This window comes from Zalophus californianus, chromosome 15 (assembly GCF_009762305.2).
Source record: "Zalophus californianus isolate mZalCal1 chromosome 15, mZalCal1.pri.v2, whole genome shotgun sequence".
Classification (NCBI taxonomy): Eukaryota; Metazoa; Chordata; class Mammalia; order Carnivora; family Otariidae; genus Zalophus; species Zalophus californianus.
In genome coordinates, this window is record NC_045609.1 from 46,627,558 (window position 1) to 46,645,541 (window position 17,984).

At 42.2% G+C, this 17,984-nt stretch overlaps 1 protein-coding gene across 9 annotated transcripts in view; it reads right to left on the bottom strand.

Moving 5' to 3' along the window:
- Positions 1 to 9,883, bottom strand: part of PTPN20 (protein tyrosine phosphatase non-receptor type 20) — a 124,475-nt gene extending 114,592 nt beyond the window's left edge. For 3 of the 9 annotated variants that reach the window (XM_027594826.2, XM_027594800.2, XM_035724350.1), the window contains exon 1: positions 9,135 to 9,314. Coding sequence is in view for 1 of the 9 variants with exons in the window: in XM_027594800.2 (XP_027450601.2) it covers positions 9,135 to 9,141 (7 nt within the window). In the remaining 8 variants the exon portion in view is untranslated. The other 6 variants (XR_004819663.1, XM_035724348.1, XM_035724346.1 and 3 more) reach the window with 5 other exon arrangements.
- Positions 9,884 to 17,984: the final 8,101 nt, after the last annotated feature.

Here is a 17,984-nt window from a genome sequence, read left to right on the forward strand (position 1 = left end):
GACTTTGTGAGATATAGCAAATGCAGTGCTTAGAAAGAAATTTAAAGTACTAAATACATATATTAGAAAAAGAAAGATAAAATCAACAACAAAGCTTCTACCTCGGGAAATTAAAGAAAGTAAACCTAAAATAAGCAAAGAAAAGAAATAATAAAAATTAAAGCAGAAATAAATGAAATTGATAACAGCAAATCAACAGAGAAAAATCAATAAAACCAAAAACTGGTTCTTTGCAAAGATAAATAAAATCAATAAACTTATAAGCTGGATAGCCAAGAAGAAAAGTAAGAGGATAGCAATTACTAATATTAGAAATAAAAAGGACCCATCACTACTGATTCTATGGACATTAAAAGGAAAATAGAGGAATTTTATCATGCCCTCAAATTTGATAACTTAAAGAGACTAGGTCCTTATAAAACATAAACTACCAATAGTCACAAAAGAAAAAGTAGATCATGTGAATTGGCCTATGTTTATTAAAGAAATTAAATCATTAAAAACTATACCAATTCCCTCCAATCTCTTCCACAAAACAGAATCATACAGAACACTTCCTAACTCATTCTATGAAGCCTACATTGCCCTAACATCAAAACCAGATAAAGATATTTAAAAGAAAAGAAAAAAAAAAACTATAGACCAAAATCACTCATGAACACAGATACAAAAATCCTCAACAAAAATAATAACAATTGAATCCAATAATATATACATATAATTATACACCATGACCAGCAAAATTTATTCCAGGTATATAAGGTTGGTTCAACACTTGAAAATCAATTGATGTAATGCAACAAAACAGGCTAAAGAAGAAAAATTATATTACCATATCAATATATACACAGAAAAAACATTTAACAAAATCCAAATTCATTCACGATAAAAACTCTCAGGAAACTAGGATTAAAGGAGGGGAACTTCCTCAACTTGATAAAGAACATCTACAAAAAAATCTACAGGTAACTTAATGCTGATAAACTGGATGCTTTCTTCTAAGATGGGGAACAAGGCAAGGATGTCCTCTCTCACCACTCTTATTCAAGATCAAATTATAGAAGTCCTACCTAATGCCTAAAACAAGAGAGGGAAATAAAAGATACACAGATTGGAAAGGAAAAAATAAAACTGTCTTTAATCTCTGATGACATGATTGTCTAAGAAGAAAATCCCAAAGAATCAACAAAAAAAAAGAACTCCTGGAACTAATAAGCAATTATAGCAAGGTTGAAGGGTACAAAGTTAACATACAAATGTCAATTCCTTTCCTATATACCAGCAATGAACAAATAGAATTAGAAATAAAAAAACACATCATACATTAGCTTCATCCAAAATGAAATACATAGGTATAAATCTAACAAAATATGTACTGGATGTATAGGAGGAACACTACAAAACTGATGAAAGAAAGGAAAGATCTAAATAAATGAAGAAATATTCCATGTTCATGGATAGAAAGACTCAAAACTGTTAAGATCTCAATTCTTCCAAATGTGTTTTATGGAGTCAATGCAATCTCAATCCAAATTCCAGCAAGTTATTTTGTAGTTACCAATAAACTCATTCTAAAGTATATGTGAAAAGGCAAAAGATTTAGGATAAGCAACACAATACTGAAAAACAAAGTCGGAGCACTGACACTACGGGATTTCAAGACTTAACTATTATAAAGCTACAGTAATCAATACAGCATTGTACTGGTGAAAAAACAGACAAATAGATCCATAGAGAGCCCAAACATAGACCCATACAAATTCAGTCAACCGATCCTTGAGAAAAGAGCAAATGCAATTCAGTGGAGAAAGTTCTTTTTGACAAATGGCACTGAAACAACTGGACATCCATAAGCAAAAAAAAAAAAAAAGTATATATATATATATATATATATATATATATATATACACATACACTTTACACTTATAAAAATTAACTCAAAATGGCACAAAACTATAAAACTTCTGAAAGGTAACTGTATTGGTGCCCAAGGGCTACCATAACAAAGTATCACAAACTGGGTGGCTTTAAAAAAAAAGAACGCTTAAAAAGCTCAACAATTAAAAAAATTTTTTTAATGGGCAGAAGATGTAAACTTACACCTCACCAAAGAATATATGGAGATGGCAAATAAGCATATGAAAAGATGCTCAACATCATATATCATTAGAGAGCTGGAAATTACAACATGTTACTACATACCTATTGGAAAGGCTAAAATTCAAAAAACTGACCAAACCAAACACTGTTAAGGATGGAGATTCATTGCTGGGAATGCAAAATGGTACAGCCACTCTGGAAGACAATTTGCACATTTTACAAAGCTAAATATAGTACTGCCATATGACCTAGCAATTGTATTCTTAGGTATTCACACAACTGATTTTAAATTTATATCCACAAAAAACCCCATGTTCAAATGCTGATAGTTGCTTTATTCATAATCATCAAAAACTGGGGGCGGGGATGGGGGAGGCTGGAAACAACCAAAATGTACTTCAATGGTTGAGTGCATAAACAAACTGTGGGACATCCACACAATGTAATATTATTTGGTGATAAAAAGAAATGAGCTATCAAGCTATAAATAGATATGGAGGAACCTTAGTGAATGTTGCTAAGAAAAAGAAGCCAGTCTGAACAGGCCATACTCCCGATGATTTCAAACTATGTTACAAGTCCTCTATCAGATACCTATTTTGCAAACATCATCTCCAAGTGTGAGGCTTGTTTTTATTTTCTTAATAGTATCTTTCACAGAAGTTTTTAACTTTAATAAAAACTAAATTATCAATCTTTTCTTTCATGGTGATCCACAGATGATTCTTTTTGGTGTAGTATCTAAAAACTCATTGCCAGTACCAAGGTCACCTGAATTTTCTCCTATGTGATTGTTGTGGGCAAACTGTATCTCCTAAAAAGATATTTTGAAGTCCTAACCCCTAGTACCTGTGAATGTAAATTTATTTGGAAAGAGGCTATTCGCAGACGTAATCAAGTTAAGATGAGGTCCTAATGCAATGACTGATGTCCTTTTAAGAAAAGAGAAATTTGGACACAGATGCAGAGGAAGAAATCCATGTGACAAGAGAGGCAAAAACTGGAGTGATGTGTCTAGAAGCCAAGAACAGCAAGGATTGCTGGCAACCACCAAAAGTTAGGAAGAAGCAAGGAAAAAGATCCTTCTATACAGACTTCAGAGAGAACATGGCCTTGTGACAAAATTTCAGAATTTTCCCTCCAGAACTGTGAAAGAATAAATTTCTGAGTTTTTTGGGGTTTTTTTGTTGTTGTTTTAAGCCACCCGCTCTGTAGCACTGTGTTATTGGCAGCCCTAAGATATTGCTAATATGCTGGTACCAGAAAGTACAGTGTTGCTGTAGCAGATACCAAAAAAAAAAAAAAAAAAAAAAAGATGTGGCTTTGGAATTAGGTAATGGGTAGAGGATTGAAGAGTTTTGAAGCACATGATATAAAAAGTCTAGAATGCCTTGAAAAGACTGTTAGTAGAAATATGGACATTAAAGATGGTACTGTGAGGGGTCAGAGAGAAAAGAAAGGAATGGTGAAAAAAACACCTACAATCTTAAAGAATACATACACAATCTTAGAGAAGATATATACTGTCAAGAACAGAATGTTGCTAGCAATATAAACTTTAAAAATTCTTCTGGCAAGACCTTAAAAGGACATAATGAATATATTATTGGATACTGGAAGAAAAGCAATCATTGTCACAAAATGGCAAAAACTAGCCAAATTATGTTCTACTGTTGGATGGAAAGTAAAACTTAAAATTACAGTAGACCCTTGAACAAAGTGGAGGTTAGGGGCACTGACCCTTATGTAGTAAAAATCCATTTATAACTTTTGACTTCCCAAAAACTTAACTACTAAAAGCCTACTGTTGACTGGAAGCCTTGAGAAAAACACAAAGAGTCAATTAATACATCATTTGTATATGTATCATATACTGTATTCTTTTTTTAATCATATACTGTATTCTTACAATAAAGTAAGCTATAGAAAAGAAAATATTATTTAAAAACCATTAGGAAGAGAAAATATATTTACAGTACTATACTGTTATTTATTGAAAAAAATCCACATATGCGTGGACCCATGCAGTTCAAACCTATGTTGTTCAGGGGTCAACTGAATGAACTTGGCTATTTAGCTGAGGAGATTTCTAAGCAAAGTGTGGAACATGTGACCATGGTTTCTCCTTGCTGCCTATGGCAAAATGCAAGAGGAAAGAAATAAACTGAGGAAGGAACTGTTAAGCAAAACGGAACCAGCACTTGATGATTCGGAATATTCTCAACCTATCTAATATCTCATGCTCTGGAAATAAGACTAAGGGTATGGCTGGACAAACTTCAGTGGGAGCATAGCTCCGCTCACAACTTGATTTCAGACTTCTAGCTTCCAGAACTGTGAGAAAATACATATATTAGGACACTAAGAGCACAAACCACAAAAGAAAAAATTGATAATTGGAGTCATAAAAATTTAAAAACCCTGCTCTTTAAAAGATAACGTTAAGAAAATATAAAGATAAGCCACAGGCTAGAAGAAACACCTATCTGCAAAAGGACTTGTATTCCAAACATATAAAAACCCTTATAACTCAACAAGAAGACAAACAACCCATGTTTTTCTAAATGACCAAAATATCTGAATAGACATTTCACCAAAGAAAAACTATGGATGGTAAATAAACATATGAAAAAATGCTCAATACCATTTGTCAACAGAAAATGCAAAAGAAAACAATAACAAGATACCACTACAGACCCATTAGAATGGCTGAAGTGAAACACACATGCACACAAACAATACAAAATAATTCTCCAAAAATGTGGAGCAACTGGAACTCTCAGGCATGGCTATCAGGATCACTTTACTTATTACCTTGCTTCATTTTCTTAAAAGCACTTTTCATTACCTTAAAGTTTACTTATGGATGTAAGTCCTTATGCATCTGCTCACATGTGTACTATCTCCCTCAATATAAGTACCATGGTGACTTGTGTCTCCATGTGTCATCTCAGCACCAGGATGAATGGCACAAAGTGGGCATTCAACACATACGTATTAAAAGGACGAGAAAGAAATGATGTGAAGGAAGTAAATTTGAGAAGGCGAGGAACCTAGTCATAGCAGTCCACAGATGGCTACCTGCGGGCGTAAAAGAAAATAAATTTAGACCACCAGGATTGTGCACATTCGAATTACCTGGAGTGCTCTGCAAAATACTGATTCCAGGCCACACCAAACCAATGAAATCAGAATCTAAGAATGGGCTTCAAGTTTTGATCACTGAAGTTCTCCAGGTGATCCCAGTGTGAAGGCCAGAGAGAAAACTCCTGAGGAAATGGAACCTAGGCTGTGGAGCTGTACACACGGGGTGGAAATCTGGGGCAAGTTACTTAACCTCCCTCAGCCCCAAAAATCTCTTCTACAAAGTAGGAATAATACACACCTCCCAAAGATTGTGATTATACACAAAGCTCTTAGTAAATGTTAATTTGCCTCTCCGGGGCAAACGTGATGAAATTTTCATTGCGTAGTATGATAAATGTTAATTCAATCATCAATTCATACCTAATTTTGTTATCTGATTACTGAATTGAACATTTGCATTGGAGAAGTTCAGAAATGCTAACTTTTTTCACCGTCCTGATGATAAGATGCTGCCTGAACTATATCTATTTTAAATCTATGAGTAACAAAACTTTGAAGGGAAATCTAGCTGATTATTTATACCAGTGATTCTCAAACCTGGATGCAGGTTAGAATCAACCTAAGCTTTTTAAAAGATTACCAATACCGATGTCCAGACCTTGCGCAAGTCAATTAAATCAGAATCCCTGGGGTAGGTCCAGAGTTATCAGTATTCTTTAAAAAGCTAATTGATCTGTGATTCTAAAGCACAGTCAGCGCTGAAAAACACCTGATTTGCACAAATGACATCCAATGCTAACTGCACATCTCAGTCATTCCTGGAGCTCTCAAAAAATATTGATTCCAGAACCCTGCCATAACTTAGTGATTCAGAATCCATGCACATGGAGCCTGTCATTTTGAAGGCGCCATAAAACTTCCCCCTGGTGATTCTGACAGAAACCCGCAGGTAAGCATTACTTTATATCATGCATTTACTCTCCCTACTATATACCAGCAAAGATCATTTAGAACCTTCACTGGCCTTCCATGCCAAGCCTGCCCCGTTGCTTTTAGTCAGTAACTGATTCAAAACATCACAGAAAGTCTAAATTTTACAGATCTTTTCAGAACATTTTAATGTGCAGACTAATGTAGTATGCACATCATTTACCATACGCTGTGCCCAGCAACAGCTATGCAGGCCACTGGTCTTTCTAACTAAGTACCATTAGGCTGCCGATTTGGGAATGACAAAATGGAATGCCCAGGACTTATTTCCCTTTAAGTGGTATACAACACCAGGACTAATGAAATTAACCTCACTGGTCAGATGAGTCTGAATGAAATCTAAGTCGTTTTCTGCACCTAGAGGCAAATTGTTATATTTGCTTCCCACAGAGAGATAATAAAATCTAAGGAAAGGCAATCCCTGAATTAGAAGCATTAATAGAGTGCCCTGCAATCTTCAAACTCCACTAAACACAGTAGCATAGCAGGGGCCTTAGAGAATGATTTTAGGGGAGTCAATCAATCAGTACAGATATCACCCTGGCTGCACTACCAGGGAGATGATCATGGCATTTAAACAACCAGGCATTCTTTTAAGCTTATTAAATACATTAATTCATGTGATCCTCACAATAACCCTACCAAGCAAGTACTATTATTATTCCAGTTTCATAGGAAAAAAAAAAAAACCAACACAATGTACACAGAAGTTAAATGATTTGAACAAAGACACAGAGCTAGTAAGTGGCAGGTTTTGAACCCAGGCAATTTGCTTCAGTCTGTTACCTTAACTACTACACTACAGTGTAGATGAGTGATGGCCAAGCAGTCTTAAAACAATTTTTTTAAAGTTAAGTCTGTAGCAGAAACTGGAGATCAGACTGTGTGTACTATGGGTAAGTTACTTAACCCCTCTGCACCATTTTTGCACCTGGAAAAGAAAGATACCTGCCTCACTTGAGTTGGGGTGAGGATTAAACAAAACAATGCATGTGATATAACAGTACTGAGCATTTTTTAAGAGCTGTGGGTGTCAGCTCATGTTATTATTTGTACCACAATACAGCACAAGTGGTCAGGGAGAAATAACAACCTATTAATCTGAAAATCTCTTCTGGTGATCTTCGAACTGTAGATTCTGTAAATCCCCAGTATATCAGATCCAATATGAAATGCAAAATAGAAGATTTTCACAAGAACTTTACAACTACCACTGTGACCACAGCCCTAGCCCATCCAGTTCAAGACTGATTCAGTCTGACAATGAGAGCCCCATTTGCTACAGTTTGTCCTTTTTAGCCAACATCCCCAATTATCAAGCTGTATAAATATAACCACACCAGAAGCCAGACTTCCAAGGAGCCACAAACAGTGCACTCAGGGTTCACTGGAGAAGACCCTGTCAGGTGGTAAAGGTCAGCCCCCCTCAGTTACATTTGCATAAACAAAAGAAAAACAAAATGAGAACTCATGCTTGCCACTTATTAAATGGTTTCCATATATTGTCTCATTTAATCCTCAAAACCCACTTCCAGGGTCTAACGTTCCCAGAGAAAACCACACAACCCCCACTGGTTGATCTCACTTTAAATTCATGACTACACATCTCAAACAGGTATTCAACACTGCTTGACAGTCCAGTCCCCTTTCCCTAGTAACTTCACTTTTCCAGTCTCCAGAAGGATGATGGCACATGTGTCTCCTCCAAGTTGTAACACCTCTTCTCCTCTCCCCTGTGCCCTTTCGGCCAATGACCACATCACAGACACACGGTGCCACTATCCCGTCTGCATCCGCACCCATTGTCTCAGCTTCCCCTCTAGTTATAATGGAATATGTATTCCTGTCAATTCAAAGCTAACTACCTATGTGCCCTGGGGTCTCCTCCCCTCTCAGATATTCAAGGACTTCCCCCTGCAATGTTGCTGTCTCTCATCTGCAATTCTCCCTGTGAATTCAATCCCACTGGCATAGAAACATATTCTAGTTTCTTCTATCTTGCAAAAAAAAAAAAAAAATCCACTTGACCTTAAGGCCCCTCTACTCCACTGAAGTCTTATTAAAATGATTAAAATCCTAACTCTGCAATTATCTTACACAGTAGCATTCACCACAGTTAACCACCACCTCCTCCTTTTTTTGGCTTCCCCTCCTCCTCTTTGTGTACACTCTCAACCTAAGTGTTCAACCAATCCCTTCGTTTAAATACCATCTATATAGTAGTGATTCCAAAGCCCTGACATCACCCAGGACTTCAGACTCAAATTTCCAATGGCCAATCTAACAATTCACCTTAAAAATCTACTAGATTTATGTTATGTATATTTTACCATAATAAAAATAAATAAATCTGCAAGGTGACAGATGGAGAGGGACGGAGAGATAAATCACTATGTGAAAAAAACCAAGGGTGGCTAGATATTAATGGTAGGACCCAGGTGGTGGGTATACAGAGTTCACTGGAAAAGTCTTTCCAACTATGTTGTTTGTATGTTGCACGTTGGAGAAAAACCTAGTGGGCATCTCAAACCTAACATATTCAAAACCTAATTCTTGGTTCCACCCCTTCCAAAAATGAAAACTACCCCCCACCTACAGCTTTCCCCATCTCATTAAAGAGAGGCAAAAGTAGGCAAGGCAAAAAAAAAAAAAAAAAAAAAAAAAACAGGACTCAGCCTTGACTGGCTATCTCCCACCTAGAATAGAACTCCTTCGGGCAGGGAGACTGCCTATCTTGTTCATATATATTCTCAACTTCCAGAACAGTTCTTGGCACACAGGAGGTGTTCAAAACTTGCTGTTGAATTAACTGATGAATTAATTACGTTTCTTGCTAGGCCCCCCAACCATCACTGGTCCTTGAGTGGGAATGGAGTTCTTGGCCTCTAAACCTCCCCAGCCCGGGCCAGCGAAGACCATGTCTTAGTACCTTAATACCTTATTTTATGGCTTCTTACCAATCATATCAGCTCCATGCTCCTCAACGAGAGTTCAAGGACTTTCTTTACCACAGAGCCAAAGTGTTTGCTGCCCCAAACCTGTCACACACAGGAACCACAACACATGTCACAGTACAGCTGGGCATCACACTGCCCAGGCTGAGGGTCCTCACCGCCCCCCCCCCCCCCACAGGCTGCAGTTGCCTCGGGCCTCACTCTGCCCAGGGCCTGCCCGAAACCCAGCGCAGGCAGGCCTCCTGGTGTCTAGGGCCACAGCCCACTCCTTCGGCCTCTGGGTATCAATGGCATCTCCCTCTGGGACCAGAGGGTGGGCCCGAGTCGGCCGTCTCACGCTACTGCGCAGCAGCCTCCCCCATCCTCCCCCGTCCCACCTGGCCCCCACTACCTTTCCTCACCTGGCCCTTCCCCGCCCCGCCCCACGGGGCCCCAACCGCCCCCGGCCCGCCCCCGGCCCGCCCCCGGCCCGCCCCCAGCCCGCAAGCCAGTTGGGTTCTCGCGGGAGCCCGCCGGCCCTGCGGGGTCGAAGCCGTCCAATCCCAGCGGCGCCCGCGAGCCTGCGCAGTGGAGCCTCGCCGCTGCCAGGCTGGCCTGAGCCGGCAGTGCCTCCCCTGCTGGCTTTCCGAGGCACTGCAGCGCTCACTGCGGATACGAGGGGAGCTTGTCTGTGGTCGCCGGACCACAACCCTGTGGTACATACCCCTTTCCTAAGCTAGGCTCCTGATGCCAGCAGCATTCTGAGCCATGCCCACATCTGGAACTACTGACGACTGTGTTCCCTAGGGGTGGTCACTTGGTTCATACTTACCCCTGACCGCCCCCCGACCCGCGACCGCCAACACTGAGTCACAGAGGGGCCAGGGTCGGGGTGGGTTTGCAGTGTCAGAGCAAGACAGATGGAGTGTTTGGGCCCTTTGGACAGGACAGACTATTGCAGAAGTCACTAACCTGTGCTAAACTGTGAGGTCAGTTGGCTACAGGTCAGCTGAGAGTTTCAGTGTTGTCAGTGTGGAGGGAATTCAGGATGTAAACATTGCCTCAATGCATGAAGCCAGAATGTTTTTATCTTGGTGAGTACATCCCTTTCCATTTGGTCCTGACCAGTGAAGTTGTGACAAGACCTGCCTCTCTTAGCCCACAGCCTTCAATGTTGGTCTAAGGAGACGGCCATATCCTTGAACTGAAGCGGGGGGGGGGGGGGGGGGGGGGGGGGGGGGGGGGGGGGGGGGGGGGGGGGGGGGGGGGGGGGGGGGGGGGGGGGGGGGGGGGTGGGGGGGGGGGGGGGGGGGGGGGCTGGGGCAGAGGGCTGAGCAAAAAAGGGCCACCTCTGTCCATGCATGGAGGGGTCAGCTTTCTGCTCTGTGAGTCACTGACAATAGGTCGATGCCTTCTCTCCATCAGAAGCCTGGTTTTTCCTCAGCAGCCAAGGCGCCCTCCAGGCGAGCTAAACCAGTGCCAGGGTGATTCTTCTTAAAGATGGACCCCATGTCTGATGTGTCTTTTGTTTTTAAGAGTTTCTAATATCAGAACTCTACACATGGTCACCATTTCACAAATAGGAGCAGCATGAATGAATTGAAATGTTATGAATATTGTAATGTCCCTACATGGATGGCTGTCCCGGGACACACAGAAGGAAGAAGTCCCACCCACAACATCAGGAAATCCCTGAATGGAGACTAAATGAACACTTGGTCAAAGTGACCCTGAGGTCTCTATCCCCCAACTTTCTTCTAAACCACACAATACTCTCAGAGGCCACTGACCCAGAAGGCTTTTCTTGGCTTCTGTGAAAAATTCAAAGAACTGTAGAGTGTCTTATCAAACTTTCTACCACTCTTTGGAGGCCTTTTCAAACCCTTGTGTCTAATCAGTTATCAGTAGTGCAAGGAGTCTCACAGGCCTGGACTTCAGTCTCTGCTCTGCTACAGAAGAGCTGGTGACCTCGAGCAAGTTACTTCCCAACTTCTGCCTTGGTTTCTTTTTTTAACAAAAGAGGCCATAGGGTTGTAAGTGCCTGAGACAAAGTACAGAAGCACCCAGCACTGTGTCTGGCACTAAATGCTGCTTCCCTTTCCCAGGAGAATGGTTTCACACATTTTGTTAGGACTGTGGCTCTTCAAGAGTTGCTGCACTCATTGTTTCCATCTCTTATTGTCTGTTTCTCTCTAAGCGAAGGACTCACGGCAGCTGTGGCCTCTGCCCTGTTGTAGGTAAGGCTGGATATCCTTCATGAATTAGACCAGACATATGCACACACCAGTCATTCAAACTACAGGTCTAGAAGACCAGGTTGCTAATATTCCCTTTCCTCTGGGCCCCAGGACTCAACCTCACAGGACTCTCTACCATGCAACCCCAGGCCCTTTGCTCCTTATTGCAGGCCTGGTCCTCCAGCCCAGACCTCAGTCGGCCTCTCCTAGTCCATCCCTCCAGGTTCCCTTTTTAGCATAGCTGAGGAGTCTCCTGTTTATCCCCCCACCCCTGTTGCCCCACAGACACCACCTTCTAATGTCCTCCTTTGCCCTAGGCTCACTGCAGCTCTCTGGGAAAGCTCATATGGGGGGAGCAGCAGGGATTGGCCCAGAGACGTAACACTGATTCTGCAATTCTCAGTCTGTCTCCCTGCCCCTGGTCTGGGCATCCCGGCTCCCTCTTGGATGGACCTGAGGGCCAGGCAAATACATGCTCTCTGCTGAGGTGGGGCCCATCTTCTTCTTTCAAGTGCAAGAATTGACTGCCAAAATGGCCCCTCATCTCAAGCCATGGGTCTCCGGACACCATCAGAGAGGACCCACGAGGGGCTTCCAGACCCCAGTGAACAGCTCCCGCTCATGACCTCACAACCCAAAGTCATTCTTTCAGTCCACGAGGTCAGTGCTCAAGTTCAGAATTTTCTAAACCTGGCTTGAACCAGGGAAGAACACATAACAAAGAATAAGAAACACTGGCATAAAAAAAGAATCATCTCAGCAACACTACCCTTCCTTGGGATCCATCATGGTACAGGCTTCTGCTTTGCAGCCTGATTTATTTTTAGATGATGTTCTTCACACCCAACACCACCAAGTGTGAGTCGATGGGGATCGTGAGTTTGGAAGAAGCTATGGGGCCTTCCTGTGTGTTTCTTTCCTTCCCTCTGCTTAGCTTTGAGACACTTCACATAAAAGGCTCTATAAAAATAAATTGTGAAATGTACAATGCCAATAAAAATCCCCGTGGAAGCCGAAAACTCTTTTATTTAAGGAGCAGAAGGACATGCACTTACCTCGTTGTGAATTCCCAGGCGCCTAGTCCCTGAACCTGGGGGCACATGGTGGGTGCCCAGTAATACTAATTGATTGACCTATTAGTTGGCTGCTCATCTGTTTGCAGAGCTTCAAGCAGCCCACCGCTCTGCATGCATACCCTGCAAGGAGAGAGAATCCTTAGGCTTTGACAGGAGAGCTGCTAAGTTGGCAGGCTCGCCTGCCACAAACTCATACATAAATGCCCTGCCTTCCACTTCCAACTCTACTTATTCACAGTAAAATAATGATGTGGCAGAAAGTGAACTGCAAACACTGCCAAATTCTAACAGAGGAGCTGGATATGTGCCTTTCAAACCTCACGATTTACCCCTTGGTCTGTGCCAAGCCCTGGGCTTTCCAGCAGGAATACAGATGCCATTATCTTATTGCATCTTATTAGCTAGATAGAATAGGGTGCACACAGAAGGCAACTTCTTTCTCTCCAATGCCATTCAAGCTCAATGTCCAGGTACATTTTTTTCCTGGGCCCTTGCATATAAAATTTTGGGCAGGTCCCTAACTTTGAGCACCCAGAACAGTCCCAGTTCAGTGTAAGATTCCCTCTACCTTCCTACCTGTAAGGCTCTCTCTGCCCTTGAGGTCAGGACTGCTTTGGGCAGCAAACAGGTATGGGAAAATGGGCTCATCCATTTCTCCTTCCTCACTAGGCTGCGCACCCACCCCCTCCTCTCCAGACTCAGCATCTGAGACCTCTGCAACTAGAATCCAGCACCAGGCCTCCGGGCTCCGCAGGTATTTTGAGCCGACTATTTGTCCTGAGAGAGAACCTTGTGGTTTCCCTAAGAATTTCTCTGCAGGGTGTCTCCTCCACTGTCTGGGTGATGTCTCTCTGGCCCACTGTGGACAATGCCCTCCCTTGCTCCTGCCCGCTCCAGAGTACCAATGAGTTTATGTAGTCTGTGCTGTGAGCAAAGGCGCCAGACAAATGGGTGAGTGGAGGCCAAAATGCAGACTTGGTTTTGTGCCCCAAGGAGGGACTTCTCAAAGGGAGAAAAGGCCACTTTTGTATCATTTATCAGCCACAGAAGGATGCCTTTTTATGCTTCTCACTAATACACCCCCTGTGAGTTGAGGCTCTGACCCTCTGGTTAGGCCCACGTCATGCCTACTTATTTTACCAGGGCTCTAGGCTGTGCCCCACCTGTAGGGCCGCGTGGCTGTAAGAAAGGTGTCCTTACCCTACAAAGGGTATGACAATTTATTCCCATGCAGTCCTTTTTCTCTTTGCTCTTCCACCAGGCTTGCTTTTTCTGCCATCACCTCTCATCTTTAGATTCTGCAGGCGTGGATGAGACACCAGCCCCTTTGTATGGTACATGCTGGAGAGCTGGCTTGTGCAAGCACACCCTGAACATCCCTGGTAATCATTATCTTGAGAATGTAGAGATCCCATCCTCCTTCTATAGTCCCATCAGGCAGAATATGTAGAAGAACATGTTCTTCAGCACTCAAGGTCAGGGGCTCTGGGGATAGCCAACCCAGAGCATCTACCTTGTAATGAAGAACATCCAGATGGCAGGCCTTCCTCTCCTTCGAATGCTGGCCGTGCAAGGAGGAAGAGGCTACAGATAGTTGCTAGGTTTGCTACGTGTAGATGCCAGTAGCAGTTGCTTTCTCCAGTCAATCACTCTGGACTCCCCGTACATACGTTGCACCAGTCACCCCATGTCTTGACCTCTGTGTCCAACTCCTTTCTTTGGCCTCATCAGACCATCACCCCCACTTGGCTTAGAGTCTGCTGGACTATAGCTACACACTCTTGTGTCCCCCCACCACAACCACCAATTGCAGGAAACCCATATCGAGCCTTCTAAATTATTCTCTTCTGCCGGGTGAAGCACCGCTCCCCCTCATGGGTATGGAAGCGGATATGTCATAGCATTCCAACATCTGTTTTCAGAGGAATTGTCCATTCCTGGCCTCCTTACCCTTTTAACCCTTACGGGCTCTGGCTGGGTGATCACCAGTGCTGCTGGCTTGCCAGGTGAAGTGACTTTTGAGTCGTTAATTGAATGAAGAAGGGAGCGTGTACTCATGAGCGTGTCCCTCCTTCTGTTGCTCCCTTAAATGTTAGAGTGGTTATCTTTGGGGTCTGTTCTAGAGAATTTCTTGCAGATAAAACCATGTCATAGCATTGCCTTGAGCCCTCAGTACCTCTTGCAATGAAATTCATGTTGATCCCATCTTAGTGAAACTATCCCTCTGGTGTACCTCATATCCAGAGATATCTCAAACTCAGAATGTATTAAGCCAAACTGATTGCTAAATACAATATTCCTTGATCATTCCATCTCAGTTGATGGGCCCACCATTCCTTCTGCTCTGGAACCAGGAGTGATTTCCAAAGTGATCTGATTACTGTTTGTCTCTCCCACACCAATCCTTCCTCCATCCCACAAACCAGACTAATTTTTCTGATTAGAGTTCTGATTATAACAAACACTGCTGAAAAGCCAACCTTAGTTCGTAATCTGTCCACACCCCGCCTCCTGGCTCCGCTCCTACCTTTCAGCCCCCTCTTCACTCTCTGTATGCTGCATCCCTATGCCCTTCAAGGCTTATACCTCTCCTCCTAGAAGAACATCTTGCTACCCCATCCTAGACCCTCCCCTTGGGCAGGACTGATACTCCCTTCTGGGAAAAATTCCTTTTCTCTATACCCTCATTCTAGCATTATTCCCATTGACTATAGTAATGTGTTTGTATTCTATCTCCACAAGACAGAAGTTCCCAGGGAGTCATCAGCATCCATAGTCATCTCTATGCCCTCAGCCTTGTCCAGAGCCTGCTATATAGTAGGTACTCTGAATGCCTGTCAACTGAAGATGGGGCAGAAACATGTGGAGCTGTTCCAATATGCTTCCTGTTTCTTTTCCTCTAGGATCCCTTGACTCTGAAGCTGAGTCCCTTATTCTGCAGCAGAGATTTGTGTAGCTGAAGGATGGGACTGTAATTTATGAAAACAATATATAGTGCAAGTGCCACAGTGATAGCAGTACGTAGATGTGCTGGGAGAGAGTTGCGCGCTCTACAGATGCAGCTGAACGTGGAGAGCCCGCCCTCTGGGTCAGTGGGTCTGCAACTTTCTGTGGAATGCCCTGCCCGTACACAGAGCAGCCATGACATGGTTAAAGCAGAGTGGGGAAGGCCATTTTTTTTAATTAAACTTTTTTCATTTTGAGATAATTATAGATTCACATGAAGTTATAAGGTAGAATACAGATGATCCCTTGTACCCTTTACTCAGGTTGCCCTAAGGGTAACATGTTACAAAACTAGCCAGGATATTGATATTCATCCATCTCTCTTGTTTAGATTTCTTTCATTTTACTTGTACTTTGTGTGTGAGTGTTAAGTTCTATACAGTTTTATCATATGAGTAGGTTCATGTATCCAACACCACAGTCAAGACATAAAGCAGTTCCATTACCCTCAGGGTCCCTCCTGGTGCCTTTTATGCTCACACTCACATACCTCCCCCACTTCCCCTCCTCCCTCCTTAACCTAAGGTAACCGTGAATCTGTTCTCCATTTCTAGAACTTTGTCACTTCAAGAATGTTATATAAATGGAATCATACTGCACACCCTTTTGTGACTGGTTTCTTCTTGGCATAATTCTCCAGGGATCCATCCAAACATACATAATTCACTCTTTTTGGTATTCATGTAGCACGGTTTGTGAAACCATTCATGTGGCTGAAGGGCATCTGGATTGTTTCCAGTTTGGAGCTATTACAAATAAAGCTGTTATGAACATTCATGTACAGATTTTTGTGTGAATTTTTGTGTGAAAATTTTGTGAAATTTTCCATTTCTCTGAGATAAATGCTTAATAGGCAGCTGCCAAGTCTTATGGTAGCTGCATTTTACTTTTTTATAAGAAACTGCCACACTGTTTTCCAGTGACTACAGCATTTTACAGTCCCACTGGCAATGTGGGAGTGACCCTTATCCACATCTTCGCCAGCATTTGGTATTGTCACTCTTTTTTATTTACCATTCTGATATGGGTATGGAGGTATCTTATTGTGGTTTGATTTTTCCATCTCCCTAATAGCTAAGGAGGTTGAACACCTTTCCATGTGCTTACTTGTCATCTGGATATAATCCTCAGGGAAATACCTGTTCGTGTCTTTTGCCTATTTCCTAATTGCATTTTTGGCTTTTTACTGTTGAGTTTTGAGAGTTCTTTTAAAATATTTATTTATTTGTTTATTTATTTATTTATTTGACACAGAAAGAGAGAGAGAGAGCACAAGCAGGGGAAGCAGCATAGGGAGAGGGAGAAGCAGGCTCCCCGCTGAGCTGGGAGCCCGATGCAGGGCTCGATCCCAGGATCCATGACCTGAGCTGAAGGCAGACGCTTAACCAACTGACCACCCAGGCGCCCCTGAGAGTTCTTTATATATTCTACATACTAGTCTTTGTTGGATATGTGGTTTGCAAATACTTCCTCCCACTTTGCAGTTTGTCTTTTTATCCTCGTAATAGAATTTTTCACAGAGCAGAAGACCAATTTATCCATTTTTCCTTTGATGTGTCATGCTTTTGATGTAAAGTCTAAGAATGCTTTGCCTAGTCCTGCATCCCAGTGCTTTCCTGGGTTGTTGCTTGTTTTTTTTTTTTTTTTTTCCTAAAAGTCCCATAGTTTTACATTTACAGGTAAGTCTGTGATCCATTTTGAGTTCATTTTTGTATGAGGTGTGAAGGTTAGGGTCAGTTCTCTCTCTGTCTCTCTCTCTCCCTCTCTTGGTCTGTGGATGGCCAATTGTTTCAGCACCACTTATTGAAAGGCTATTATTTCTCCATTAAATTTCTTCTGCACCTTTGTCAAAAATCAGTTGGAAATATTGGTGTGGGTTTATTTCTGGGTTCTTTATTCTATTCCATTGATCTGTAGGTCTACCGCTCTGCCATACCGCACCATCTCAATTATGGCAGCTATATCGTAAGACTTAATGTTGGACACAGCAATTCCTTCCACTTTATTCTACTTTTTCAAGATTCTTTTAGTTATTCTAGGGCCTGTGCCTTTCCAGAACATATTTTTTATTTACATAATATAAATTATATTTAAAATATAAAATAAAATGTATAAAGTTTAGAATAAGCGTATCTGTATCTACAAAATACCTTGGCGGACATTTGATAGGAATCATATTACACCTCTAAATTAAACTTTGTGAAGCAGCATTCACATCTTCACTATGCTGAGTTGGGAAGCCCACGTTAGCTCTACAATTGAGTGGTGAACGTGTATATGTTTGAGCAACCTTATACAAATGGTGTGCTGGCACATAATAAAAGCTTCAATATTTACTGAAGAGTTTGCATCAGTGGTTCCCAAGTCTGGCCATACATGCAATCCTCTGCTGAGCTTGAAAGAGGGACAGATTTCTGAGTTTTACCCCAGCCTTGCTGATTCAGAGTCTCCAGGGCTGAAGCCAGTGACGCTGTATTTTTAACACCCTCTAGAGTTGATTCTAAGGTATAGCCAGGTTTGAGGATGTATAATGCACAAGCCAGACTTGGAAGCCG